This window comes from Myxine glutinosa, chromosome 6 (genome assembly GCF_964187855.1).
Source record: "Myxine glutinosa chromosome 6, kmMyxGlut1.1, whole genome shotgun sequence".
In the NCBI taxonomy this organism is placed as follows: domain Eukaryota; kingdom Metazoa; phylum Chordata; class Myxini; order Myxiniformes; family Myxinidae; genus Myxine; species Myxine glutinosa.
The window spans coordinates 113,685,932-113,713,386 of NC_136266.1; the positions used below are offsets into that span (position 1 = coordinate 113,685,932).

The 27,455-nt window shown below is 45.9% G+C and overlaps 1 protein-coding gene across 1 annotated transcript in view; it reads right to left on the reverse strand.

Annotated features, from left to right (window-relative positions):
* Nucleotides 1-27,455, reverse strand: part of IAH1 (isoamyl acetate hydrolyzing esterase 1 (putative)) — a 61,334-nt gene that overhangs the window by 22,424 nt on the left and 11,455 nt on the right. Inside the window, exons 2-4 of the mRNA XM_068120889.2 lie at nucleotides 17,240-17,328; nucleotides 8,905-8,957; nucleotides 8,484-8,638 (exon numbers count right to left, since the gene is read on the reverse strand). Of these exons, the coding sequence (XP_067976990.1) occupies nucleotides 8,484-8,638; nucleotides 8,905-8,957; nucleotides 17,240-17,326 (295 nt within the window). The 5' untranslated portion in view covers nucleotides 17,327-17,328. The remainder of the gene's footprint in view (nucleotides 1-8,483; nucleotides 8,639-8,904; nucleotides 8,958-17,239; nucleotides 17,329-27,455) is intronic.

Consider the following 27,455-nt stretch of genomic DNA (forward strand, 5'->3'; position numbering starts at 1 on the left):
ACACACACACACACACACACACACACACACACACACACACACACACAATTACCCATGCACACCTCAGATACCTACCAATCCTGCCAATATCCATGTACCTCTGTATCCCCAATACTTAAAGGTACCAATGTAACTAAAATTTAAATCTATCTGTGGTTTCTGCTACCACTACCATTCCAGGAAAACTTACATTATTAATCAACTACTTTCTGAGTGCAAGACCCTTGCGTTACTAACATTGTCCCTCTACGAAGACAACTTGAACCTCAACTCGCTTTACCTATGGCTGCCCATCATTGTGCTGTCTGCTTATCCTCCATATTTAATACCACCCCCAAATCGTTCTCCTGTGTGCCACAAATTCCAAGATTGCCCCTTGCATCATATAGACTACCCTCTATTTTCATTATTCTTACCCATCCCCAGCACCTTACATTCCATAATTACATTCCATAATTTTCCCCAAGGTCAACGGCCATGTTTGTCTGATGTCGAGTAATGGCTGCTGCTGACAGTTTTCATAACGATCAAACTTTTATTTTAGATTTTGCCTTTCTAATAGTTATGGCAGTGTAGCAGCTGTTGGAATGATGTTTTAACGGCGATTCACATCTTGCTTTTCTTAATAGCAGTTGTTACGTGCTCCTCCCCGACCCCCTGGTCACGGTGTACCTCCGAGCCCCGATAGGAGTCACGGCAGAAAAATGTGTTATTCTGTGTGTCAAAGATCAATGGAGAAGCCACTCCAATTGTTACTCACAAACAAATATTGTATTGAGATCACACAAGAATAACGGTACAACAACAATAGTATTCAAAAATACAATCAATATGTCCGATGATGGTACCATCAGTTTTGCAATATATAACTCACTGTGATCCAAGTGAGTGTAACAAGAACATTCCCCAATGTCTCTTATTCCCGGCTCCAAGGCGAAGTTGATTCGCTCCAGCGATCGCTAGAATGATGTCCAAACGACCAGAATCCCGTGCGGATGGCCAGGGCAGTCACACAGCCGAAGCTGTACAAAGGCACCCTCAAGGCGACTGGGAAATCCAAAGGCGCCCTACAGGCGACTGAGAGATCACACCCTCGGGTATGGACGAATTAGCCTTCAAAAATCCACGTCTCACACACGCCCCAGATCGACGTCTGAATGCGGTGAGAATGGTCAAAAAGAAACGAAACCGCGAGCGAAGCACAAATCCTGCGCGAGTCAAAATGGCCGACGACCCGGTCTCGTGGCGCACGGCACGGCGATGATTCTCTCCTGAATCGATCGCAAAACCTGACATGCAGGTTGACCGGTCGCAGCAATGACAACTCCGTCGTAGGAATTCCTCTCCTGGAAACCCGAAAGTTCGCTGGTGACTCTGGCTCGTCAACGTTCGCTTCAGAACCCGGAGCAACTCGGCTTTCTTCTCCGACTCATTCGCTCCGCCCTCTCTTCTCTCTTCTTCTTCCTCGTCTTCCGGTTCCCGATCCGGTTTCCTGTTTCATTTAACATTAACATTTTTACCTTGTGACAATAATAATGGCTATTTCCCTCAAACAATAATAATAATAATACATAGAACCAGAAATGTTTCAAGGGGATGAAAACCACAACAACAGAAGTGACGAATCCGTAACACTTCCCCCCCTCAAGAAAGAAAGTTTGAACATAGTGTTACGGATTCGTCCCTTCCGCTGTTGTGGTTTTCATCCCTTGAAACCCTTCTGGTTCTATGTATTATAATTGTTGTTGTTTAAGGGAAATGGTTATTGTGGTTAAAAGGTTAAAAGCGTTCATGGTAATAAAAAGGCAGGAAGCAGGATCGGGAACCGGAAGACAAGAAAAAGAAGAGGAGGAGGCGTGGCGAAACAAAGTCGGGGAAGACACGTGTCTTGAAGTTCCGGAGCGAGCGTGATCGAACGTACGTCGCAAGTGACCTTTGAGTTTCCTTGAAAGGAATTTCCTGCGATAGGTGTTATCGCTGGAGCATTGAGAAACCTGCGTAGTCAAGTATAGGCGTTGAGGGTCCGAAGAATCCCCCGCCAGGTCGCTCCGACTCAAGTAAGAGCCGTCGGCCATTTTGAACCTCGCGCGTCGTTCACTGAAAAAGGTTTTGCTCCGCGTCAGCTTGTCTCACCCTCCGGGCATTTGCCGGGGATGTGTGTGCGCAAACGCGGCGTTTGAGGATTACGTTGCGGTTCGCTGATTGAACTGTGAACGTGTACGTCTGGAGGGGGCCTTTGGGACTTCCCATCCCGCTGCCAGTTTACCTTTGGTTTGGACCACGTGACTGTCTACGCTTTGCCTACGCTTCATTACTCGCCTCATCGTCTCATCCCTACTCGCAGGAGGGGATCACCTTTGAGTTATGGAGACATTGAGGAGGGTTCTTTTCCAGTCACTGGGAGGGCGCAGTGAGTAATCTTATTTTAGCGAATGGTACCATCTTAAGATATATTGAGTGCACTTTGATTGCTATTGGTTGTACCTTTATTATTGTGTGTGATTTTTAATACAACATCTGTTCGTTTATAATCCTTGGTGTGGTTTCACTATCGATTACTGACACAGAATAACATATTTTTCTGCGTTGGCTCCTCTCGGGGTTCGGAGGTATACCGAGACCAGGAGGTCTGGGAGGAACACGTAACAATAGTGAAAACTTTCTCTGTAGGCAAAATTCTTTAAACAAACAAAAGTAGACTCACACCCCAAATCATCAATTCCCGTGAGCAACAATAATCAATATTTCCCAAAAATAAAGCAACAAAACATCAAACAACTTACAGAGATTTCCAAAGTTAATTCACTCTGGACAAAACATCAGCAACGACATTGTCCCTGCCCTTTGCATGCTCAATTTCCAAGTTGAACCCCTGCCTAGCCAAACTCCATCTCATCAACCTCTGATTTTTATTTTTAGTTTCTTTTGAATGAAGGTTAAGGGGTTGTGATCAAAAATCCAAAGGCAAACAAATCGATAGCACTTTTTCCGGGAGGCCGAGCTGAGACCCAGGTTCCATGGTTGTTGGGTGGTGAGGCCTGGAAGTATTCACTACATGGACGCCTTTAGGAACGTGGAGTTCACGGTTAATCCGTGTAGGAAAGTTCACTACATGGACGCCTTTAGGAACGTGGCGTTCACGGGTAATCCGTGTAGGAATCTTGGCTCGGCTGCTCCGCAGCATTCAGTGCTTCAACTCTTCCTAACTTTCATAATAATCACGGTTGGACCGCTTGTCGCTGTAGTCACGTGAATAGCGGTCTCCTTCTCGGCCACTACCCTGATAATCATCCCTTCGGGAGCTGCCGTAACTCTGGGAGCCTCCATAGTAATATCGACTGCGGCCAACACCAAAACTACTACTCCCACCCCAGGAGCCATAGCCACCCCTGAAACTACCTCCATGTTTTCCTCCTCTGTAGCCCCCTCGACGCCTATGGCCTGCCTTCTCTACTGTTATGGTCCGACCCTCCAAATCCTTGCCATCCAAATCCTTTTCTGCATTTTTGGCGTCCTTTGTGTTTTCAAACGTGACAAAGCCAAACCCTCTCGACTTTTGCGTCTCCCTGTCTTTTATCAGCAGCACTTCCAAGAGCGGTCCATATCTGCCGAAGACAGAGTCCAGAACATCTTTCTTTGTGTTGAAGTTCAGTCCACCTACAAAGAGCTTGCCAACACTGCCTCCATTCCTGACTTGTGTGTGCTGACACTTAGTTTCCGGGTACTTCCTCTTCTCGTCAGGGCGCTTCCTACTCATAACACGAGTCGCAGTATAGGATGGAAAGATACCTGGAATCTCCTGCTCCAACTGTGCGGTGTTATTTTCCATACTAGGCTTTTCAACAAACATCGGGTTACCAGAAACTTGACCACCGGCCAAATAATTCCCGATAACAAAAGATACTCCCTCTACAGGAAGAGTGGCTTGTAAACCTACGGTGACCGGTCCTGACACCAAATCAGACTAAATGGATGACATGAAGTGGAGCTTTAACACAGCCACCAACCCCCTGTAAACGAACACTAACACCAGTTGCCGTCTTCTCTGACAATGGCAAAATGCCCTCAAGCTTCAAAGATTGATGTGCTCCTGTGTCCATCAACACCCTAACAGGTCTCTGGTTAGTCAAGTCTCCATCCAGTGACACCAACCCCTCTGAAATAAATGGTTTGTAACCCTTTTGAGGGCGATTTCTCACATTTGCCAATGCATTCGGAGTTGTACTAGTTTGACTCCGCTCCTGATTTTTCCTTTCCAGGGCATAACATCGGGACATCAAGTGTCCAGGTTTCTTGCAAAAAGCGCAAGTAGGCCCGGAGGAGAAACTCGTGGTTTGCCTGGAGCCCCCCGGAAGATAGGTCCGTCTTGGAGCTGTAGTCTTCTGATCCCTAAAAGTCGCGGTCTCAGATTTGTCCTCATAGTCCTCTCTAGGCCACCCCCATGAATTTTCATTGTCCACACCGGATGTACCATAACTCCCCTGGCTAATTTTAGGCAAGAAGTTAGGTTTGTGGAACCCCATCCTGTGTGTCAAGGCATAGTCATCTGCCACGGTTGCTGCCTCATACAACTCTGGTACCTTCTTTTCCTCCAGATGTACTTTAATGTCCTTGTGGACACACTGTTTGAGTTCCTCCACCAAGATCAATTGTCGCAACAGTTCGAAGTCTTTCCCAACCCCTTTCGAATCACACCACCGATCAAACATGGTTTCCTTCATTCTGGCAAACTCCACATGGGTCTCACTCTCCCTCTTCCTGGCATTCCGGAATTTTTGCCGGTAAGCTTCAGGGACCAATTCATCGGCTTTGAGAATGGTTTTCTTCACTATCTCATAAATCTGCACATTGGTCAATCGGTAAAGCCGAAAATATATCTTGAGCTTTACCCACCAGAACACTTTGCACTAACATGGTCCAGGACTCCTCAGGCCATTTTAGCATTCGAGCCACTTTCTCAAAGTGTAAAAAAAAGTTGGCTACCTCCTTTTCATTGAAGGGTGGAACCAGCCTCACATGCCTACCAACATCCCAGGTGTTCTGACTCGTTGTCAAACTAGCCGGCATGGATGTTACCTCTCCCCGTTCTCTCATTAATTCCAACTTCTTGAGTTCAATTTCCCTCTGACACTCCACGTCACGTTCCTTTAACTCCTTCAGCTCTCCTTTCCTCTGCTCTTCTCTCCTCGAGTTCTCTTGCAGCTCTCCTTTCCTCTGCTCTTCTCTCCTCGAGTTCTCGTTCCTGTTCTGCTCTTTCCTTTTCAGCTCTCCTTTCTTCTGCTTTTAACCTTTCCTGGCTCTGCAGTTGCATCTCCGTTTTCCGGAGCTCCACATTTTCTTTTTCCTCGGGTAACCAATCCAAGGCTACCTCTGTCCATGTTCCCTGTCCCACCAGAGATTCTACCACCAATGTCTGCATCTCTGCCTTCTTCATACTAACTCGGACCTCCAAATTAAAATGTCTGGCCAATATCAAAAGTTCCGATTTTCTTAATGCTTGGAACTGTGCCTCATTAGGGGATGCCGCAAACTGTTCTGCATCAAACACCATGGTGACTATTAGTTAACACCTGTTAACCTTCACACAAAAAATTTCCATTTTTTTTTTTTTTTTTTTTAATTGGGAATGTCAGAAAAATGTTCCAAATTTGGGAATTCTGGGAATGTTAGGGAATTCTATCCCAGACGAATTATCAGGGAATTTAATCCCGGATGAAGACCCAATTTCGAGCCCCCAGTCAATTGGACGAGCTCCCAATTTCTGTTGCGTGCTCCTCCCCGACCCCCTGGTCACGGTGTACCTCCGAGCCACGAGAGGAGTCACGGCAGAAAAATGTGTTATTCTGTGTGTCAACGATCAATGGAGAAGCCACCCCAATTGTTACTCACACACAAATATTGTATTGAGATCACACAAGAATAACGGTACAACAACAATAGTATTCAAAAATACAATCAATATGTCCTATGATGGTACCATCAGTTTTGCAATATATAACTCACTGTGCTCCAAGTGAGTGTAACAAGAACATTCCCCAATGTCTCTTATTCCCGGCTCCAAGACGAAGTTGATTCGCTCCAGCGATCGCTAGAACGATGTCCAAACGACCAGAATCCTGTGCGGATGGCCAGGGCAGTCACACAGCTGAAGCTGTACAAAGGCGCCCTCAAGGCGACTGGGAAATCCAAAGGCACCCTACAGGTGACCGAGAGATCACACCCTCGGGTATGGACGAATTAGCCTTCAAAAATCCACGTCACACACACGCCCCAGATAGACGTCTGCATGCGGTGAGAATGGTCGAAAAGAAACGAAACCGTGAGCGAAGCACATATCCTGCGCGAGTCAAAATGGCCGACGACCCGGTCTCGTGGCGCACGGCACGGCGATGATTCTCTCCTGAATCGATCGCAAAACCTGACATGCAGGTTGACCGGTCACAGTGATGACAACTCCGTCGTAGGAATTCCTCTCCTGGAAACCCGAAAGTTCGCTAGTGACTCTGGTTCGCCAACGTTCGCTTCAGAACCCGGAGCAACTCGGCTTTCTTCTCCGACTCATTCGCTCCGCCCTCTCTTCTCTCTTCTTCTTCCTCGTCTTCCGGTTCCTGATCCGGTTTCCTGTTTCATTTGACATTAACATTTTTACCTTGTGACAATAATAATGGCTATTTCCCTCAAACAATAATAATAATAATACATAGAACCAGAAATGTTTCAAGGGGATGAAAACCACAACAACGGAAGTGACGAATCCGTAACACAGTTTACATGTCATTTTTTGTAATGTCTACCGATAATATTATGCTTCATATCTATTTCTGTATTTTAACTGGTGAAGTCTTTAGACGTTTCATGTTGTGGCGATCTGGAGCATGCCCACGTGAAGAGCGCATGAAGAACGTTGTATAGAGATCCAACACTGAACCCTGCGATCAATTAATTAAGGATCCAACATTGGTATGTAATCTCATTTGTTTATTTGACATGTAAAACATTTGTCTCACTGGTTGTAAGGACGTTTGTTGCTTAAGCTGTAAGAAATGGTTCGGAAGGGTGCGTTTGTCATTTTGCAGGGTAATTGCTTTGCAAACGATCCGTATTTTTGCCATTGCTGCTTTCTCGTACAGAACGACAAACTACTGTATGATTTTTGTATCAAAACCAAAATTGTGAACTGAAAATTGTGCTTCATGACACTGGGAACCAGGCCAGGCCAACCGGGCCATTAAATGCAAATTCAGCGCACAATAACAATGTTTCAATCACTATATGTGCAAATTTCTTTCCTCCCAAATGACCCCTTTGTAATTACATGCAATGATTTTCAAGGTGTAACAACGAGGATTGTGAGGGATTGACTCGGATAAAAGTTATGGAAGGCTCAGAGACATCATTCCTCTTCGGACACATCCTGCTTATGAGGCGCCTTTTTATAATAAAAAAGGTAAAAAATCAAACATTTAAACAGCCTTGGATGTGCACCTTGACCACATGGCCAAGCCACACCGTCTATCAAGGCTGTCCCATTAGCATACAGATGCACTTCAACCCAAAGGCTGAAGCACATGGTCATTCAAAACACATGCATCCTGACCCCAAAGGGCCAGAACGCATGGTCATACAATAGGACCTCCTCCATAGGAGTGAGTCCACCACTCCACCTGACCCAGGATCACAGTGTTTCTCCTGTCAGGTAAGTATCCTGTTACATCACTTCCTGCTGCATTAACCCAAATGGCCTGCTGGGGGCGCCAACACACAAATGTCCACCAAATATGCAAACAAGGGGCAGGATATTCCAGCAGAGGGCTCCACTCAAAAATGTACAAAACATGCATCAATGGCGGAACAGTAATCCCCAAATCAATGGGGTTTTGGTTGGCATGTTGGCACAAAACATTCAGTTGGCATGTTGTAGTTTCATAGAGTCATCAAACAAAACAGCTCCTGTATGAGACCCAAGGTTTCTTGTTATCTCATTTCTGCAGTATTCCTCTTCTATAGAACCGGAACCAGTGGTTACATCTGGTCCTGTGTAGGCTGCCATCTGTCTGCACGTGTGTGTGGTGTGTGGGTGTACTGTACTTGTGACAGTTATTCCACGAGCCTGAGAAATTGAACACACAGGCACAATGCAACAAGGCTTCGCCCACTCAATCACCGAGACACAATAAACTAAAACGGTACTCGGCAGAGAGCATGCCTCCGCCAGGTTGAACAGTTTATGTTTTGCATCCCACCGACAGACGGAATATCAAAATCGACCGACCAATTTACTTGAAAATCTTCGATTTTGCAAGTAACAAAGACAGGGGTGAAATCATCATAACCATCATCCACCTTTGGTGTTGGAGGTAATAAATTAATGAAGTTTGAGAAAGATACAAGGGAGGTGAGAAACTGGTACAAGCACAGATGAATAAAAATCATCATCCTAGGCCAAGTTCCAATGATGAAAGGGACAGCGGAAACCAGCATACCCGGTGAGACACTATCATTGGAGCCGAGCAGTACAGTCACAGTTGTGTTCTCATTCTCTTCCTTCTTGTTTGTATATGGTAAAATTCTTGGCAAAACGAGACGAGCAAACCGCGAATTGTAACCAGAGAGACCTCGGCATACGACATCACATCGTCTACAAAGGCGACAGAAAAAGAAGAACACAATTCTGACAATCAGGTTTTTTTAAATGCAGTTTTTCTGACCCATATGGATGTGGTGACATGAAAGAAGATTCAGTTGGCATTCGACCTTAATAACGTCATAATCAATACACCTGCCAATGTCTAAAAGGGTGGATACCAAGCTCTGGTACTTGTAGATTGTTGTATTTCAAAACATTCCTTTATTGAGGATACCAAGATCATCGATACATGATGTCAAGTGAACCAAAGCACTTGCCTTACTAGTTTCTCTGCCAAGCGTGACCCCCAACCTCCTTCCTCCAAAGCATGCTAGAGGGAAATTAAGGGGTAGGTAAAGGATCAATTAAATGAATTAACAAACTTAATATTTTTTTACCCTTCTCCTTTTCCAATTTTTATCCTCCCATATTAATTTATACTCCATGGATTTTTTAATATGAAAAAGAACCTTGCAGAATCTGAGTTCTCATTTACAACTAGAACGGCACTCGGTAGAGGGCATACCACCATCAAGTTAAACAGTTTACATTTTGTATCCAATCGATAGGCCAGATTTGGATCCGGATCTGAACCAAAGTCGAATTAGCTTGTTCTTGTCACTTAATCAACTCATCCACCCAATTTTTTCACAACTCGTCCACAACTTTGAGATATCATGTTATATAGGCCTATTGTTTTTGGTCCTATCTCTCAAAGGTGAAGAATCCCTTGACAATTAAAAAAATTCTGATCTGGATCTGTATTTGGGCAATTCCACGGTTACTCACATTACATATATATTGTTGTGGATCTCTCCGTCGGCCCTTTTTCCCCTTACCAAGGGGGGATTAGTCCCCTTGTCTGCAACTGACCGACATGAGTCCTGAAGCTGCCCAGCTCTCTCCAGAGAGGCAGGTGAGCAACCTCGTTCGAGACCGCGGACAAGATGTTATTTGCCGAGCGGATTAGCAGCCGCGGCTCGAACCATTAGCAACACTACACCCGATCCTAAACGTTGGCCAAATCGTGCCACAGGTATTCAATGGGGAAATCACTAAAACGAAACGGATGTAAAGAAAAGAAGGCAAGGTAGGAAGAACAGGGATTTATTAACCAATTACTATTTACACAATCAAAGGAACCAAGGAGGAGGAAAGAAACGAAAATAAAGACAGAAGGAGAAGTAGACACAGTGCAATTATTAACTTACCTATACAGTCTTACTTATTCCCAGGGACAACACGAAGGACAGACGACAATCAGACTTACACGGGGAATGAAGCAGGAGGTGGATGGCTGGACGGACGAGAAGGTCGGATCACACGGCGGGAAGGATGCGAGCCCGGTTGGTGTGATGACGCAGCTCGAGGTGAGCAGCCGCCGACCCTCCTCAAGCGTGTTCGCACGGCGGCGTTGCTTCGCGGCCGCAACTGTTGTCATAGCTCAAAGCTGCGGTGGTCAAAACTGCGGTGGTCTCAAAGCTGCGGTGGATTCCGCTGCGGTGGACTCCTTACTCATTGGTTCGTGGGGGCTTCCTCGGTCATCCGCTGGTGGGGGCTTCCTCTGTCATCTGCTGCCTCAATCGTCTCGGGCGGGGGCGTCGCGCCGCGGGTTATATAGCCACGCCCTACCAAGCCATGACCACACCTTACCAAGCCGTGCCCACCGAGTCCTGGTTGGGCGCAAGGGCTTCCTGGCTCCACCTTCTGAAGACGATGGGCCGGCCACGCCCTTCTCCCCCGAGTTGACCGCGTGCGTAATGGAGTCTTGGGGTGAAGAAAACCGCCCAAAGTTACTGGCACTTTGAAGAGGCCATGGGGGCGTCGGAGGGATCTATCTTATTTTAATTCGGTACAATGCAGGGTCATCTAGTGGGAAACAGAGCCTTAAACTACATAGAATAAGGAAATAACTATTTAGAAGGGTATATGATTTTCTACGTGCATGCGATGGACTCGCTAAAAGGACGACCTTTGAAGTTTACACAACAGAGGTATTTACAAGAATCACTAGAGGGGCATATTTACAAACAGGATTCTCAAATCCGCAACACTGCACCCTCATCCTCCAGGCACGTCCCGGGCCTATAAAACTTTACTTAGTGTGACACGTAGGTGTAGTTCCTTCTACAATTAACCTGACCCTGAGTGTGACAGTTTTAAAACACAAATAAGTATGTCCCTCTGCTGCATTGCACCCTACCTAACAGATTCACGCCCACAGGATAACCGAATTACGGAATGGTTTTCAAACTAAACATGTACGGTGGGGAGCATTATTTACAAGTGACGCTGATTGTATTTACAAAACACAACCCAGGACCTGCGATTCTTTTTGGGAGGGGGGGGGGGGGGGGGAGACAGCCTGCGCTGCGTCGACGCACCAGCACCAATAAAGAGCACCATAAAGCACCAAAACGCACCGGAGTGCACAGTCACCATAGTTCAAATTAAAAAAAACCCTGTTGGTGGTCTTGTTCTTTGGCTCCCTCTGCTGGCCGTTGTTCTTCCTGATGTCATTCTTCTTCTTCTTACTGGCGGCCTATTTGGTGGATATAAAAAGCACAGAACATGTCCATTTTTATTTATGGCCCACAGGGGCCGACTATGGGTGGTTCACCTGTGGGCTTGGTGCCACCTCACCGGGTCCGCAAGCAAGATCTTGGGCCATTGTGGCCGGTCCCAGCAGAGGGGCCATGCCCCAACCCGTGGGGTCCATGAGTGGTGCTCAGCCACAGACATGTGGTCCATAAGTGGTGCGTGGATGCAGGCAGCTGGTTGCGAGGATTCGGGCACACAATGGCGAACTCACGCACGCTCCCCTCAGTGCCCAGAGAGCACGATCCATGGGTCGGGGAAGGAAGACAGAGAAGACAGGTGAGTGAGGGGTAAGGGCGCAAGGGTACACATCAAACAAGGCAATGCAGAATGAGGGGCGCATGGGAGCGAGCTGAGAAAGGTTCGTCCCTACGTACGCCCCCCACATGTGACCTACACTGCCCCCCCCCTTGCCCCTCCCCATATTTACAAAAGCCTACACATTTACAAATCCGTCACTACGTCTCGTCCTCCCTATATTTCCCCTATAACCAAATTCGTCACAATCCCATTGTCTAAATTTGCCATCACCAATTCATCATCAATCCTCATAAGGAGGGAGAGATGGAACAACAACACAATGTCACACCCACGTCATGATGCGTCTCACAATCCAAACATTTGCACAAAAAATAATAAAAACATGGCATGGTGTGGAGTTCTGTCACCTCAGGTGAGTGGATGTAGATGGTGCGAGGAGATTCCAATCATATCTACCTTCTAAATGACATAGCTCTCCGCTCTCCCAGCAGGTCTACTCACCTGCACACCTCCGCCACTGCAGTTGCCTCCGAGCTTACCTGCTCCTTACCCTGACCTATCTACCTGGGGAAGGCCCTCTAGCGCTCTCCCCACTCGGTGCCCTCTCTGGCACTGGGCTACCCGGGTCCGTCCTCCGGATCCTCGGGCCCCATCCACAACTCTAACGGCTCCCAGAGCCCACCTGCGGCCTCACCTGGCCGACATCCTCACAGTGGCGGAGTGCCCATTTAACTATACACACTAACAGGCCACACGCCCAGCCATTTCCACGTCACTAATGCACCCATCCAAACACCATTCTTCCACCACGCACCACAGATGCCAATATCCAACCACAATTTACCTACTCCCTCTACCTAACTCTTAAACTACCCTCCCCGGGTATTCGTGATGGGGTCCATCCTCCCCATACACACCTTCGCACCATCCACTCCACTCCACAGTTTCCACCATACTCACTCCACACCATCCATTCCATACTCCATATATTCCAGACCATTTATTCCATACAACCATGCTCACCTGTATTTGCACACCTGTGCCATCACACCTGGTGCTTCCTGCACCCTCCTTCCTCCAGGACCATTTGCTCAACACAACACACAATCACCATTCCTCACTCATACACTGCTCCATGCACCTGTTCACTTGCACACCTGTGCAATCACACCTGGTGCCACCCGCACCCTCCTTCCTCCCAGGCTTCTTCAATCATTCAATACAATGCACAACCACAATTGTTCCTCATGCACTGCTCCATACACTTCCACACTCAATACAACTCACAATCACCTCACTCACTCATACACTGCTCCATACACTTTCGATTCTCAAACACACGGCATCATCTGATCTAACTACTCCCCTCTGAAACTTGCGCTTCCCAGTCGCCCCTTTAAACTATTGCGCTCCCTCGTTATAATCCAAACTATTCTACCTACGTCCCCACTACCTGTATAATGTTGCTACTTAAATCTATCGTTACCTATGGTCATCTCTAGGTCCCTATACATTATCCTAACCCTCCCTCGGCGAGCTTACACTGCCATAAACCCCATAAAACTATAGCTCATGTGCCCCCTTATGTTGTGAGGGACGGCAGAGTTGCCATCCCACCACATCGGGCATCTTCTACGATCAATTTTGCCATGAAATTCCTGCAAATCAAAATTTGCCAATCACTGCCAATCATTCTACCAATCATTTGCCAATCATCAAATTTTTGCCAATCACTTCTGCCAATCCTATTCACTATTCCAAAATTTCGAATCCAAAACACGATCATCATCACAGTCCACTATATCTGAGCCTCGGTGCGTCGTTACATCATTAAAACTCGGCTTCGCAAAGCCGAGCAATGAATTCGGGTGGGTTGGTCGCCTGCAGGTTGAGTCCGTCCGGCATTCGATTCAGGGGAGGCGGTTTGGTCGGGCCGAGATTCCACGCACCATCTCGGCGCGAAGCCTTCCGGTCTCCCGCCCGAAGGCCCGATCTCGCCCGGTCGGAACGCCGCCACCACGAGAGGGCACCGTCCGCTTCCTCCTACCCGCCCTTGAACCGGACCGGTCGCCTTGCCCGGCGAGGCCCGGACTCGACAGTGCGGGGCGGGGCCAGGCCCGAATCGGCAACGACGCTTCGAAGAGAAGCGACGCAACACCGACCCGCGCCGGGCCTCGCATCCAACAAAGCGCACCGCGCCCCAAGTGCTCGCATCGGCTATCCGTCGCCCTAAACGCTGCCCCGTTTAACGTCGATGCCTTACTTGCATGTTCGCACGCATACGCGACCCTTTTCACACTCACCAAACCCGGCGTTCCAACGCCGCCCGTACACTCCACACACTCCGTCCATTCCACCACCGCACTCCCTGTTACACACAACACATCTCGTGCCCACTCGCCGTTCGCACACTTCCTTAACACACCTCGCGCACCGTCTTGCGCACTCTCCCTCGGTACGTACTCCGTACCACTCATGGGGGTGCACTCTTGCATACACCCACTCACGCGCTTCAATGGGCTCTCCCACACCCGTGCCACAACCAACTCAGGTGTGCGTTCTCGCACACTCTCAACCATTCCAAGCGTGCATTCTCACACCCGCTCCTCCACCAACTCACTCTCACCCTCGCACGTACACTCCGACGTGCATTCTCGCTCGCACTCGGTTTCACACTCGCGCTTTGTAACACGCCCATTCCCCGATGCACACTTTTTTTCCACAAGCGCGCCATTCTTTCGTACACCACGCCCCTCGGACCTCCCACAAACGCCCGGGTGCCATATTGACCCCAATCGCGCGACAATTCTCTTCGCGCCAAACATTCTTCTACAAAATCTCCCCGCACAATATACAGCACGACTCGCCTTCGGGGTTCTTCTTCCTCCCTGCACCAACACCTGCAAGTCTTTATAAGGATTAAGCACAGCATCAAGGTGTGAATTCAGACTTTGAACATTATCCATTCCTTCCTCCAACTGTTGCTCTTCTACGTCTGTCGTCTCTACAATTTTAATTCCCACTACTGCTTTTTCTTTGTTCACCTCGACGACCGCTGGCTTTATTAAAATTCCCTCCTCTACCTCAGCGGCCGCCGGCTTTTCCATACCCCGGGTCGCGATGTCTACCCCGGTCCAGTTACCGGTGCCTTGCTCCGACTCGCTCAACCAGCGCTTCTCGACTCGCGTTACCTCATCGCGTACCCTCGCAACCTCTTCGCTCAACCTGCGGTCAACTTCCCTTTCCACCCGCTTTGCCTCATACCTGGCCTTGTCCCTCGCCAGTCCTTCATTTACTTCTTTGGCCTGGGCAGTTATGTCCTTCAATGTGCCCCCCATTTCTCCCATATTCTTCCTCAATCCCCCAAATTGGTTTCCCATTTCCTTTCTCAGCATTGCGGTGAATTGCGTCACGAAGTCCCCCACATCAAAGCCTGCTGGTAGTGGTACAGCGGGCGCGGCTACCGTGCGAGGCGCCATTTTGTGCGCCTCCAACCTCGTGCACGAGGGCGCCATCTTGTGCGCTTGAACCCTCCGCAACCCAATGCGTATTGCCTTCCTCCATTACTCCCAAATCCTCCCCGGGGTCCTGGGTCGATTCTACCCCCCCTTCTAACTCACCCACCGGCATCCGTTCGCCTTGATCATCCATGGCACGATTTTTAATTTGGAATATAAAATAAAATTTTGGCCACTCGTAATTTGAGTGCGCTAAGCGCACTTCAGGTCCGATTCTCGCTCCTGACACCAATTGTTGCGGCCAATAGTACAATTGGTGTCCAAAATTTGGGCTAAATAAATTTAGTCCCAGGTTCCAGATCCCACTCGTGACACCCAATTGTTGCGGATCTCACCGTCGGCCCTTTTTCCCCTTACCAAGGGGGGATTAGTCCCCTTGTCTGCAACTGACCATCCCTGGTGTTGGGCTAGCGGCTAGGGTGCCGGCTTAGGATCCTAGGATCCTGGGTTCGAATCTCGGTCGATCGCCGAATTAATGCCAGGGGGGTTGACTCAGCCTGTCATCCTTCCGAGGTCGGCTAATTGAGTACCAGTTCACTGGTAATTCCCTGTTTGTCGTTGAAGGCGGCAAAAAGGGTTGGCGTCAGGAAGGGCATCCGGCCGTAAAACATTGCTTCAAAAAGGGGACCAAAAAAACAACAACTACCACGGTCCCCGAAAAGGCCAACCCCCGCTTTGCGGGGAAAAATGGCCTCTAAACGGTGGTTTTTCTGCAACTGACCGACGTGAGTCCTGAAGCTGCCCAGCTCCCTCCAGAGAGGCAGGTGAGCAACCTCGTTCGAGACCGCGGACAAGATGTTATTTGCCGAGCGGATTAGCAGCCGCAGCTCGAACCATTAGCAATACTACACCCGATCCTAAACGTTGGCCAAATCGTGCCACAGGTATTCAATGGGGAAATCACTAAAACGAAACGGATGTAAAGGAAAGAAGGCAAGGTAGGAAGAACAGGGATTTATTAACCAATTACTATTTACACAATCAAAGGAACCAAGGAGAAGGAAAGAAACGAAAATAAAGACTGAAGGAGAAGAAGACAGTGCAATTATTAACTTACCTATACAGTCTTACTTATTCCCAGGGACAACACGAAGGACAGACGACAATTAGACTTACACGGGGAATGAAGCAGGAATGAATGGCAGGAGGTGGATGGCTGGACGGACGAGAAGGTGGGATCACACGGTGGGAAGGATGCGAGCCCGGTTGGTGTGATGACGCGGCTCGAGGTGAGCAGCCGCCGACCCTCCTCAAGCTAGTTCGCACGGCGGTGTTGCTTCGCGGCCGCAACTGCCGTCAAAGCTCAAAGCTGCGGTGGTCAAAACTGCGGTGGTCTCAAAGCTGCGGTGGATTCCGCTGCGGTGGACTCCTTACTCATTGGTTAGTGGGGGCTTCCTCGGTCATCCGCTGGTGGGGGCTTCCTCGGTCATCTGCTGCCTCAATCGTCTCAGGCGGGGGCGTCGCGCCGCGGGTTATATAGCCACGCCCTACCAAGCCATGACCACACCTTACCAAGCCGTGCCCACCGAGTCCTGGTTGGGCGCAAGGGCTTCCTGGCTCCACCTTCTGAAGACTATGGGCCGGCCACGCCCTTCTCCCCCGAGTTGACCGCGTGCGTAATGGAGTCTTGGGGTGAAGAAAACCGCCCAAAGTTACTGGCACTTTGAAGAGGCCGGGGGCGTCGGAGGGATCTATCTTATTTCAATTCGGTGCAATACAGGGTCAACTAGTGGGAAACAGAGCCTTAAACTACATGGAATAAGGAAATAACTATTTCGAAGGGTATATGATTTTCTACGTGCATGCGATGGACTAACTAAAAGGACGACCTTTGACCTTTACACAACGGAGGTATTTACAAGAATCACTAGAGGGGCATATTTACAAACAGGATTCTCCAATCCGCAACAATATATATGTAGATGCATTAATGTAATGTATTGTAATGTGAGTAACCGTGGAATTGCCCATTTGGAACTTCACCAAAATGGAACAAGTTAGTCCTTGTCACACACCCAACCTGTCACCCAAGTTTCATCCAAATCAGTACACAACTTTTAGAGATATCCTACTCAGACAGACATGGGTGAAAACATTATCTCCATCAACCGAAGAAATAAGCACTAGATTCTTAACAAACAACAACAAAAAAACGTCCCTTAAAACTACTCCCTCAACACCATGCCCCATAAACCACGCACATTCCTGTAATAAGCCCGCACCTGAACATCCTCACCTGAGATAAGCTATCTCCAAAAAGGACCAAACGTGGCCATACGATGGGCACAGCAGACTTTATATTTCGATCTGTGTTCCTCCACATATCTGATCAAAGAGAGAATGTTGAATCCAACGTGCACGTGACAACTTTAAACATCCACTGCAATCAATAAGGACTGTTGTGACTGTTTAACAAATTATCAACTTGCTTATTTCTCAGAGAAAGCTGCTCACGTGAAAAAATGTGTTTGACAGATTTGCCATTGGTATTGATGAAATATGCCTCGCTGGAAAATTGATGGCATTGAGATTTCTCATGCTCAAGCAGCCTTGTCGTGACTTGTCTCCAGTCAGAGTAACCTTGAATCTTCTGGGACTGAGCCGACTGGCAATACTTTTGAGGGGCATACATCAAGCAGAAAGAGCAGTTTAAAGTCTTCCTTTCATCGTTGTATGTGACCCATTTTCGTTTAATATATGCCACTTGTAAATCCTTCTGGTAATACACTAACTTGCTATTAAAGGGAATATTATTTGAAGGCTGGTTTGGATGGAATTTCCAGAACATTTCCATGGAGATGCCGGAATCATTGGATGCATCTTGATGAAGAAAGAAGGCACTTTTTGGAAGTGCTGTTTCTTGCATGCATGGCTCTGTCTCTTCTTCCTTTCGAATCTTAGTAGGTGGTCTGCATGACTTTTTAAATTCAATTTCATGAGGGGTAACTCCGACTTGTGCTGTTGTTACCTCACAGTCGACCTGAAGTGACAGTGAATATTCTTTTCCAAAAAATGCATAAATTTTACTTATAGTCTGCTCAATTTTCTGCAAATTTTCCTTATTTTCTTTCCTCTTCTGTGCACCAGAGTTGTGCTTGTATTTTCCCAAGACTGTGGCCATCTTAGTGGTCTGTAATCTGTAAAACATGGTTACATTGTATCATGTGGGACAAGCCAAAAGCACAATGCCTGTGGCACCTTTGGTGGCAGAGGCCCAAAAACATACACAAAGTATTTCCACACGAGACCCCATTAGATAACCTAAGATCAATAAGATGCATTTCTAAGCAAAGATTTTCCCACCCAAAACCAATTAAAACAAGAAAGAGCAATCAGATTGCAGACCCTCACCAGGACGTGTTTTTAGTGGTTTTTAAGGCTTTTGTGTTAAAACAAATATGGCTGCCAAACCACATGACCGATGACGTCATCATTATTTTTTTTTCTCCACCAATTTATCCCAAGATGACACTCAAGAAATTTCATTTTGATCGGATGAGGGTTTGTACTTGTCGAATTATGACGTCCTAATGGAGGCACCTATGACATTATCATTAACATATGTTATTCCCCATGGAGAGTTCGTTACAATGAGCCATGTCTCAATTTTTTTTTCTGTGCAGCGCTTTCGGAGATATAGAGGTGCAAAGTTTTTCGGTTGACGTGCATATGTAAGCCATCATTCATTATCTGTGTGCAAAGTTTGAACAAGATCGGTAAATGCATGTCCAAGAAAAGGTTGAGGACATGTTCAATATCGGGTTTTTTTTTTTACAACCAAAATGGCCGCTAGTCTACCAGTCGGCCATCTTTAATGAGATCGCAAAATAAAGTGAGGCGCACGTGTATGCCATCATTTACTCTGCTTGTGTCGATTTGAACAAAATTGGACCATGCATGTTCAATAAATGGTTGGGGACATGTTTAAGTAACAAAATGGCCCCAGTCAGCCATCTTGGATCTGATCTCAGAAAGAAAATGACGGGCATATGTAACCCATAATTCATTATAGTTAGGTGGCTTAGTGGAAATATCGTTACAGGTTGGATAAAAGCGCTATTTTTGGTACAGAGCTTCCTTTTAGCCTAACTTTTGATTTTAGAAGGGGTGCCACCTGAACGGGGTCATGGATCCGGGTCAGGGGGGCCAGGGGCACTACCCCCCTCCCATATTGCTGAAATATGGGTTTTACACCAATCTTATATTAGACTAGGAATATAATCTCAAAAAATTACATGAGGGGTAACTGTTTGTTACAAGCTGTCACCCATGCTAGGATTGAACCATGACACCTCCTGAGCAATATTAGCCTGGATGACACTTGATATTTTGATTTGGGACCTCACAGTGGGTTATTTTGTGAAAGAGATCAATCGCGAAATATCTGATTTTCTCGAAAATACAAAAATGTCAATAAAATGACCAATAATTCAGTTACAAACTTATTTTTGGTGTCAAAATGAGCAGAATAACAATACATATTGTAAAAATATTGGTTTATACTATAATATCGGGAAATTTTACAAAGAATGGCAAAAAATACAAAAAAATGCCGAATAATTATTTCGGTTTCACCGTAAACATATAACAAAAATTGCAATAACTTCACAAATAAACATCCCATGCATATGTTTTAGGTATCAAAATCATTCATTATTATTCCCTCACATAACAGTAACAGACAATTGGTTTACAACTGTGAATAAGACTGATTAATTACAACAAACATAACCCACCCCCCATAAATGTTGTTGCAACAGTCGGCTGTACCATGGTTTAACGATCGTTACATTCCCACCACAGCGTACGATTTGCTTTGTTTTTTTCATTACATATTTCTTGTTTATTCATTTTCAAATCGTAATGAATATCTATACAAATATAATATCAATTAAATATACATAATCCATACATATTTGTACCATAACCACTAACCAGTTTGTGATATAATATATATCTAATGTTGCCAAAAGTTGTTTGTTTTGTTAATCATGTTAAATAATCTTGGCTTATCAAAATGGTGTCGGTTTTAGCTTCTAGATCTAACGTATTTTTCTTTTGAACAGGTGCTGATCAGCAGTGGTGTCATGGAACCAGCAGCACACATACAGCCGAGAAAAAGAAGCGTGGACACTACAACTAATTGGAACATTTGCTTTATATGTCAGAAACAGTCGAACAAACCAACTCGAAAGCTTGGAAGCAACGGACTGGAGAGAGTGCAGCATGCACTGAGTGAGCGCAAAAAATACCAAGACTATGCAAGGTGGGACGTAGTGGAGAGATTGGAAGCTGCAAGTTTTCAATCTGTATCTGGTGACACTGAATTTGTTTATCACAAAGACTGTTATGGCACTTTCACAAGTGCTATGCATCTCAGTAGATTGAATTTTTTTTTTGAAACTAAGACCTCCTGTGCAGAGGAGGGTGCTTCGACCAACGCAGGCGATCAAGCCTCTCAGGTACTGCGAAACAAGGCCAAGGCATTGAACACGGACCTGTGTGTTTTCTGCCAGCAAACGTCCAAAGACAAGACCCGACTTGCAGCATCCCTGTCATTCTCTAAAAAGCTGCTTCTAGCCGCTCAGACTGACCCTCTCTTGAGGTGACTAGACAGTTCACATCCAGACGTCTACCAACAATTCATGGATGGTGACTTTGTTGTGAAATCAACACGCAAGAGCTTCAACCAAATTAGCACCGATCTTGCACTGGAGCACGTTAACAAAGTCGGGAAAGTCGCTGGTGGTCTGATAGGAATAACTCGAAGACAGTGCAAGGGACAAATGGTGCCTGACATACAACGAGTGAAGCCGAATTGTTGACGAGACCACTTCAATGTTTGGCATGGCAATCGATGACACAGAGTATGCACCATCTGCGGACAAAGATGTCGGTCCAGCAAGAATAAAGAGGGACAGAGAAGATGTTCAAAAGCTACAGGAACAGTTCTCACGATTCCAAATATTTGACAGTGAGAGCAACTTAGGCGACGAGTTGACCTGTCTGATGACAATGGATGTTGCCCCTGAAAACATCAAGGACGCTTTACTGACCGCTGAAACCCATGGAGAATCAAAGATCAAAGAATTTGTGGAATCACGGATTTGCAAACAAGACGTCGGCTTTCATGTAAAATTGAAACAGTCACAGAGTCCTACACTGACGACAATGTACACACTAGAAAAGATGAAGGATGCTAGTCAAAAGCGTCAAACCATCAAAGCAGACAGGCTTCTGTTCCAGCGGCTTCTTGTGGCACAGGACTCCGGACGTGATATAGACCTTAAAAGTATTCTGAGTCATGAACTAACACCGGTACCACTCTCATTGGCAGACACGGCAGGAAGCCTACGTCCTACGAATAAAGCTGCGCTCGGGAAGATCTTGGAGGGTGGAGTAACTGTCGAGGTCCTGCCAGTGTCTTCGCTTAAGACATGTTTTATCATAGATGGTCAGGCATTGGTACAAGCCATTGGAAAACCAACGGGGGCAAGGTCATTTGGAGATCTGGCTGATGTCTTCAATGCATCAGTGTTCAGTCATTTCAATCAGCACTGCTCAAGAGTCGATGTGGTTTTCGATCGATATCGTATGACATCAATCAAGTCTGGGACCCGGGAAAGGAGAGAGGGGCGAGTACGTTCTATCCGGCACAAGATCGACAGCAGAGAGATTCCACTCCCTGCCAACTGGAAGCAGTTCATGGACTTACCAGAAAACAAGGCAAATCTGACCAACTTTCTCAGCGATCAAATGATGTTGGAGGCAAAAAAGAGCCGACCCACTTGTGAGTCGATCACTGCAGGTGGGTTTGAGGAAGAAACCAAAGTAGCATCGTCACTGGGGTCTGATGTTGAACAGCTGCAATCATCTCACGAGGAGGCCGATACACGTATATTAGTGCATGCCAAGGCGGCCTATATGGATGGATACGAACGGATCATAGTCTCGTGCAGGGACACCGACGTATTGGTACTGCTCACACACTTCGCGGGACAATTAAGTGGAGAGCTCTGGATGAGAGCTGGCACAAGGAAGCAACGGCGTTATGTGGCTGTGCACGACATACAGTTGACACCGACCATGCAGCGTAACATCCTGGCGTACCATGCGGTTACAGGATGTGACACAGTCAGTCAACCAAGTCGACACGGGAAAAAGACGACATGGAAGGTATTCCAGCAACACGGAGCATTGCTTAATGACCTCGGACGTGGCACACTGTCAGAATCCACCATACGGAGTGTGGAAGAGTTCTTCTGCCGCATTTACTCACCAGCTTCGGACGAAACTAACATCAACGATGTGCGATACCGCATGTTTCAAAAGGGCACCAAAGACCAAGAAAAGCTTCCGCCAACTCGAAAATGTCTTGAGCAACACATCAAACGCGCACACCACCAGGCTCAGGTGTGGTACCAGGCAGATGTACCAATCCCTGAAATCGAGTCGCCCATTGGAAGTGGATGGTACGAGAATGCTACGAGGAGACTACACCCACACGTCAGTGTGGACGATCCTCTGCCAAACGAGTTCACAGACATAGTCTGCTGCAAGTGCAAAAATTGTGCAACTGCCAGATGCTCTTCTAGGGCCAAGAACTTGAAGTGCATAGCTGCGTGTACCTGTAATAACGGAGTGTGTCACAACCCATACAGTGTGGCAATTGAAACGGACTCTGAGTGACTTAAACACGACATTCTTTTATTTCATTTCATGTACATGTAAACTTGCACATATGCAATTAGCAGCATTTTCAGTCCATGGTTACTTGTTTATATGACATCAATATCATGTTCTTACAAATATTACCGGTCAGCCAATCTTAAGTTTCACTAGGGGGGTGGGTTATGTTTGTTGTAATTAATCAGTCTTATTCACAGTTGTAAACCAATTGTCTGTTACTATTATGTGAGGGAATAATAATGAATGATTTTGATACCTAAAACATATGCATGGGATGTTTATTTGTGAAGTTATTGCAATTTTTGTTATATGTTTACGGTGAAACCGAAATAATTATTTGGCATTTTTTTGGATTTTTTGCCATTCTTTGTAAAATTTCCCGATATTATCGTATAAACCAATATTTTTACAATATGTATTGTTATTCTGCTCATTTTGACACCAAAAATAAGTTTGTAACTGAATTATTGGTCATTTTATTGACATTTTTGTATTTTCGAGAAAATCAGATATTTCGCGATTGACCTTTTTCACAAAATAACCCACTGTGAGGTCCCAAATCAAAATATCAAGCGTCATCCAGGCTAATATTGCTCAGGAGGTGTCATGGTTCAATTCTAGCATGGGTGCCAGCTTGTAACAAACAGTTACCCCTCATGTGATTTCTGGGCCCCTTTTCAGATAATATTCCTAGTCTATATTGTCTATGAGCACAACTTTTTGGTACATAACATTTTTAAGCACTCCATTTCATTTTAGAATGTGAGGTTCCTGAGAACAGGGGCAAATGGTCGGGCGATTGGGCTGGGGAGCCCCCCCCCCCCCCCCCATAATATTATTTTTCTTTGCTTGTGATAATTATGCGGCACATTTTGGCAGAGCTCATCTTGTGTCCCAACTTTTGATTTTAGATTTTCCTATTTTTGAAATAAAGCACTTGCGAGATCTTCAGCATGGGTCCTGGAACCGGGGGGAGGGGGCTGGGGGCTGTAGCCCCCCCCAATTTTCTATCAAAAAAAAAGAAGCAGAAATGAGACATTTGCATTGCACATTTGCAGGTAGAACAGTTTCCTCTGCAGGAACATTTGATCAGTTTTCGGCATGCTCTGGAGACATGCTCGCGGTCAAGGGAATGTCTCGGATTCATTGAAGATGATGATGGTCCAGGTGATGGTCGTTTCTTCGTATTAAACACGATTTCCTGCCCAATTGTGAGGCAAGCTTGAGAGTCACGCTTATCTTGCTCACCAAACTGAGGGCCTGTCAAAATCAGAGAGATGAGATACTTCAAGCTTGATGGAAGTGAATTTTCCTGACATTCTAGAGGAAAGGAACCAGAGAACTTGAAGCACTCGTGTTTCAAAATGTCCCTTCGTATTATGGATGCAGTTTTCCCAATTGTCTCAGCATCTTCATCAAAGTCTCGCTTTTCAAATGTTTCTTTCAAGATTTTTCTCATTCCTTCTTTGAAAACAAGAACTATGTTTTTCCCATCAGATTGTTCTTGTGCTTCTGGAAAGTCTATCAGCAAATGTTCTTTCAGCCTTGTCTTGTTCACGCTTTTTTCGATACCTAATTCAACGACACGATTTACGTACAGAGTACGAATTTCACTTAACTTGAAGAAGAATATTCCTGAGTCTACTTGGCATTTGATGTAGCTTTTTAGTTCAGCAAATGCACGTGCTTCATTCATTTTTTCATCATCATTATCCAGCGTTTGAGATGCCCTCATGTGAGAACGGTACCGGTTTCTTAAGCTCACTAGACACAGTAGATGATACTTTGCTTCAAGTGCTATGAGATCACCTCCAACTATTCTAGTCATGAGTTTTGTGTCATTCAGTTCGGTTATCATTTCCCTGATATTGTTGTCTGCTTCTAGGGTGCTAACTTCATGTAGGGCATCTTCCTCTTTTTCCTTTTCACAGAAGATGCATTTCTCAACATCAAATGATCGGCGCTTTATAGGTTTCTTGCTTACAGCATCACTGGAATCTTTCATTTTTCTTTTTCTGGCCCTTTCAATCTTAGAGTTACTGAATTTCAAATGACAGGACTTGTGCCAAGAAGCAGCATGTGAAGCAAAACTGTCAGCAGTTTCTTCACCAAAGTAGAGCTCAGTAGGAAGAGCATCAATGGCTCGAAATGCTTCCACAATTAACAAAAATGATTTATAGGCATCTGCTCCATCAATGCCTTTATCTAAGGACTTTATGGGACACTTTAACGGTTCATCCTTGTCTTTCTGACAAATGATGCAGCGGCTCCAGTTGAAATCCATGGTGATACGTCGAAGCTGTAAGCACAAAATTGAAATGGATGGATTCAACATCAAAGGGCATCAACATCAAACATCAAATGATTCAACATCATCATGTTTCAACATCAAAAAAATTCAGATGTCTGTATTTTATGCTACGTTGAAATTTTACCTGACACAAGCAGAAAGATAACTTGGAGAATTAATGTTGCAAAAAAGTGTCGCTGATTTTGTGTGGGCAACAAACGACAAACCTAATCCAAGTTCACCCATCATAAAACGAAAACAACAACACGTTAACTCAGAAATAAATCTCTAATAACTGCGAACAAAGCCCATATTTTTGACATTGAGAAGTGGGGGGGGGGGGGGGGCTCCCCCTGGCCCCTCACCTGACCTTTAGCCCCTGTTACAAGGGCCATCACATTCTAAAATGAAATGTTGTGCGTAACTTAGGTTATGAACCGAAAATGGTGTTAATAGCCAATGTGAGAAAGGCATAAAACCCATATTACAGCTACATGGGAGGGGGTTAGTGCCCCTGGCCCCCTCTGACCCGGATCCATGACCCCGTTCAGGTGGCACCCCTTCTAAAATCAAAAGTTAGGGCACAAGGAAGCTCTGTACCAAAAATGACGCTTTTATCCACCCTGTAACGATAATCGACAAAATTGACGCTAAGCCAACCTACTATTATCTGTGTGCCAAGTATGAACAAAATCGGTCCATACATCGCCAATATATGGTTGCGGACGCACGGGCGGACGAGACAAAATCCATAAGCCCCTATTTCGGTCCAAGTCCAACGGGCGCTAAATAACACTTTTCAACACAACCAATATATTTTCATGCATAACCAGAATGGCACTCGGCAGAGCGCAAATCTCCGCCAGGCTGACAAGTTTACATTTTGTATCCCACCGATAGGACTGATCTGCATCCTGACCTGAACCAAAATCAAATCAGCTTGATCTTGTCATTTAACCAACTCGTCCACCTAGTTTCTTCCGAATCCGTCTGCCACATTTTGAAATTTCATGCCATGGATGATTTTGGCCCCATCTGTCAATGGCGAAGAATCACATAATAAACTAGAACGCCACTCAGTAGAGCGCATACTCCCACCGTGTGTGGCCGCTGCTGAGCCCTATCTTCCAATGGTAAAAAATCTTTCACAAAATTCCTGGATCCGGAATAATATCCTGAGCTTCACCAAAAACTAATCAATTCTTCCTTATCCCAAGGGCAATCATCCCACCAACTTTCATCAAAATCCGTTCAGAACTTTTACAGATATCTTGTTCACGAACATACGAACATACGAACACACACACACACACACACACACACACACACACACACACACACACACACACACACACACACACACACACACACACACACACACACACACGATCGAATGCATTTCTCCCTAGCGGGAGTAACTAGAACGGCACTCAGTGGAGAGCAAACCGCCGCCTGGTTGGCCATATCACTCAATGGTGAAGAATCACTTTAAAAATTCTACTAGCTGGATTCGGATCCGGATCCGGATCTTCACCAAAATTGAATCGATTCTTCCTTGTCACACACACAACCTGTCTAACAAGTGTCTAAATCTGTCCATAACTTTTTCAGATATTTTGTTCACAAACGGAGACAGACAGGGGTGAAAACATAACCTCCATCCACCTTTGGTGGTGGAAGTAATAAAATGCACACACACATGGACAACATTATTATTTTGCCGAGAAAAACAAAAGTGGTTAAAAAAGACAATTGCTTTGCAATACATGTCCCCTATCGATGTGATATTCTAAAGTCTAAAAAGTTCATAACTCTGAAAAATCTGTGAAACACCCTGAAAGTCGAACTTGTTCTGCAACTTGTCATAATAAAGTCATGTGCCAAGTTTAATATGAATATGTCGAAGGGTATGTGAAAAGTGTGGAAAACCAAAGGTGGGACGGAGGGAGGGCAAACCGATAGTCCTCTCTCATGAAACAGGTACTGAGGTAGGGGACGAATAAAGGAGATAGTGGGTTTGAACACCATTTCACCTCGTTTATTGAACACCATTTCTCCACAAGATTAACAAGAAATACGTGTGAAGATAATTAATAATCGTTTTTGGTTAATATTAATAATATCACTTAATAATACTTACTCACTTATTAATCTCAAACACTTAATAATAATCGTATCATAAGTTCAAAACACACCTGGTCACAAGTGTGCCGCACTGACCGGGTCCTCAGTCGAGGTCCTCAGCATCATCCCGTTTCGGCCCTTCAACCTCAATACGGTCAGCTAAGGTGGGCCAGCAGGGGCACGTACACATCCACATACAGCAACTGCACCTGGATGCGTACATACCCCCACCCCAGCCAGTGCGAACAACAACAACAACAACAACACCTCCACATCCAGAATCCACAGCACCAAACAAACATGGTGGAACACTCAAACACCCGCCTTTATACCCTTCACCACTCACCAA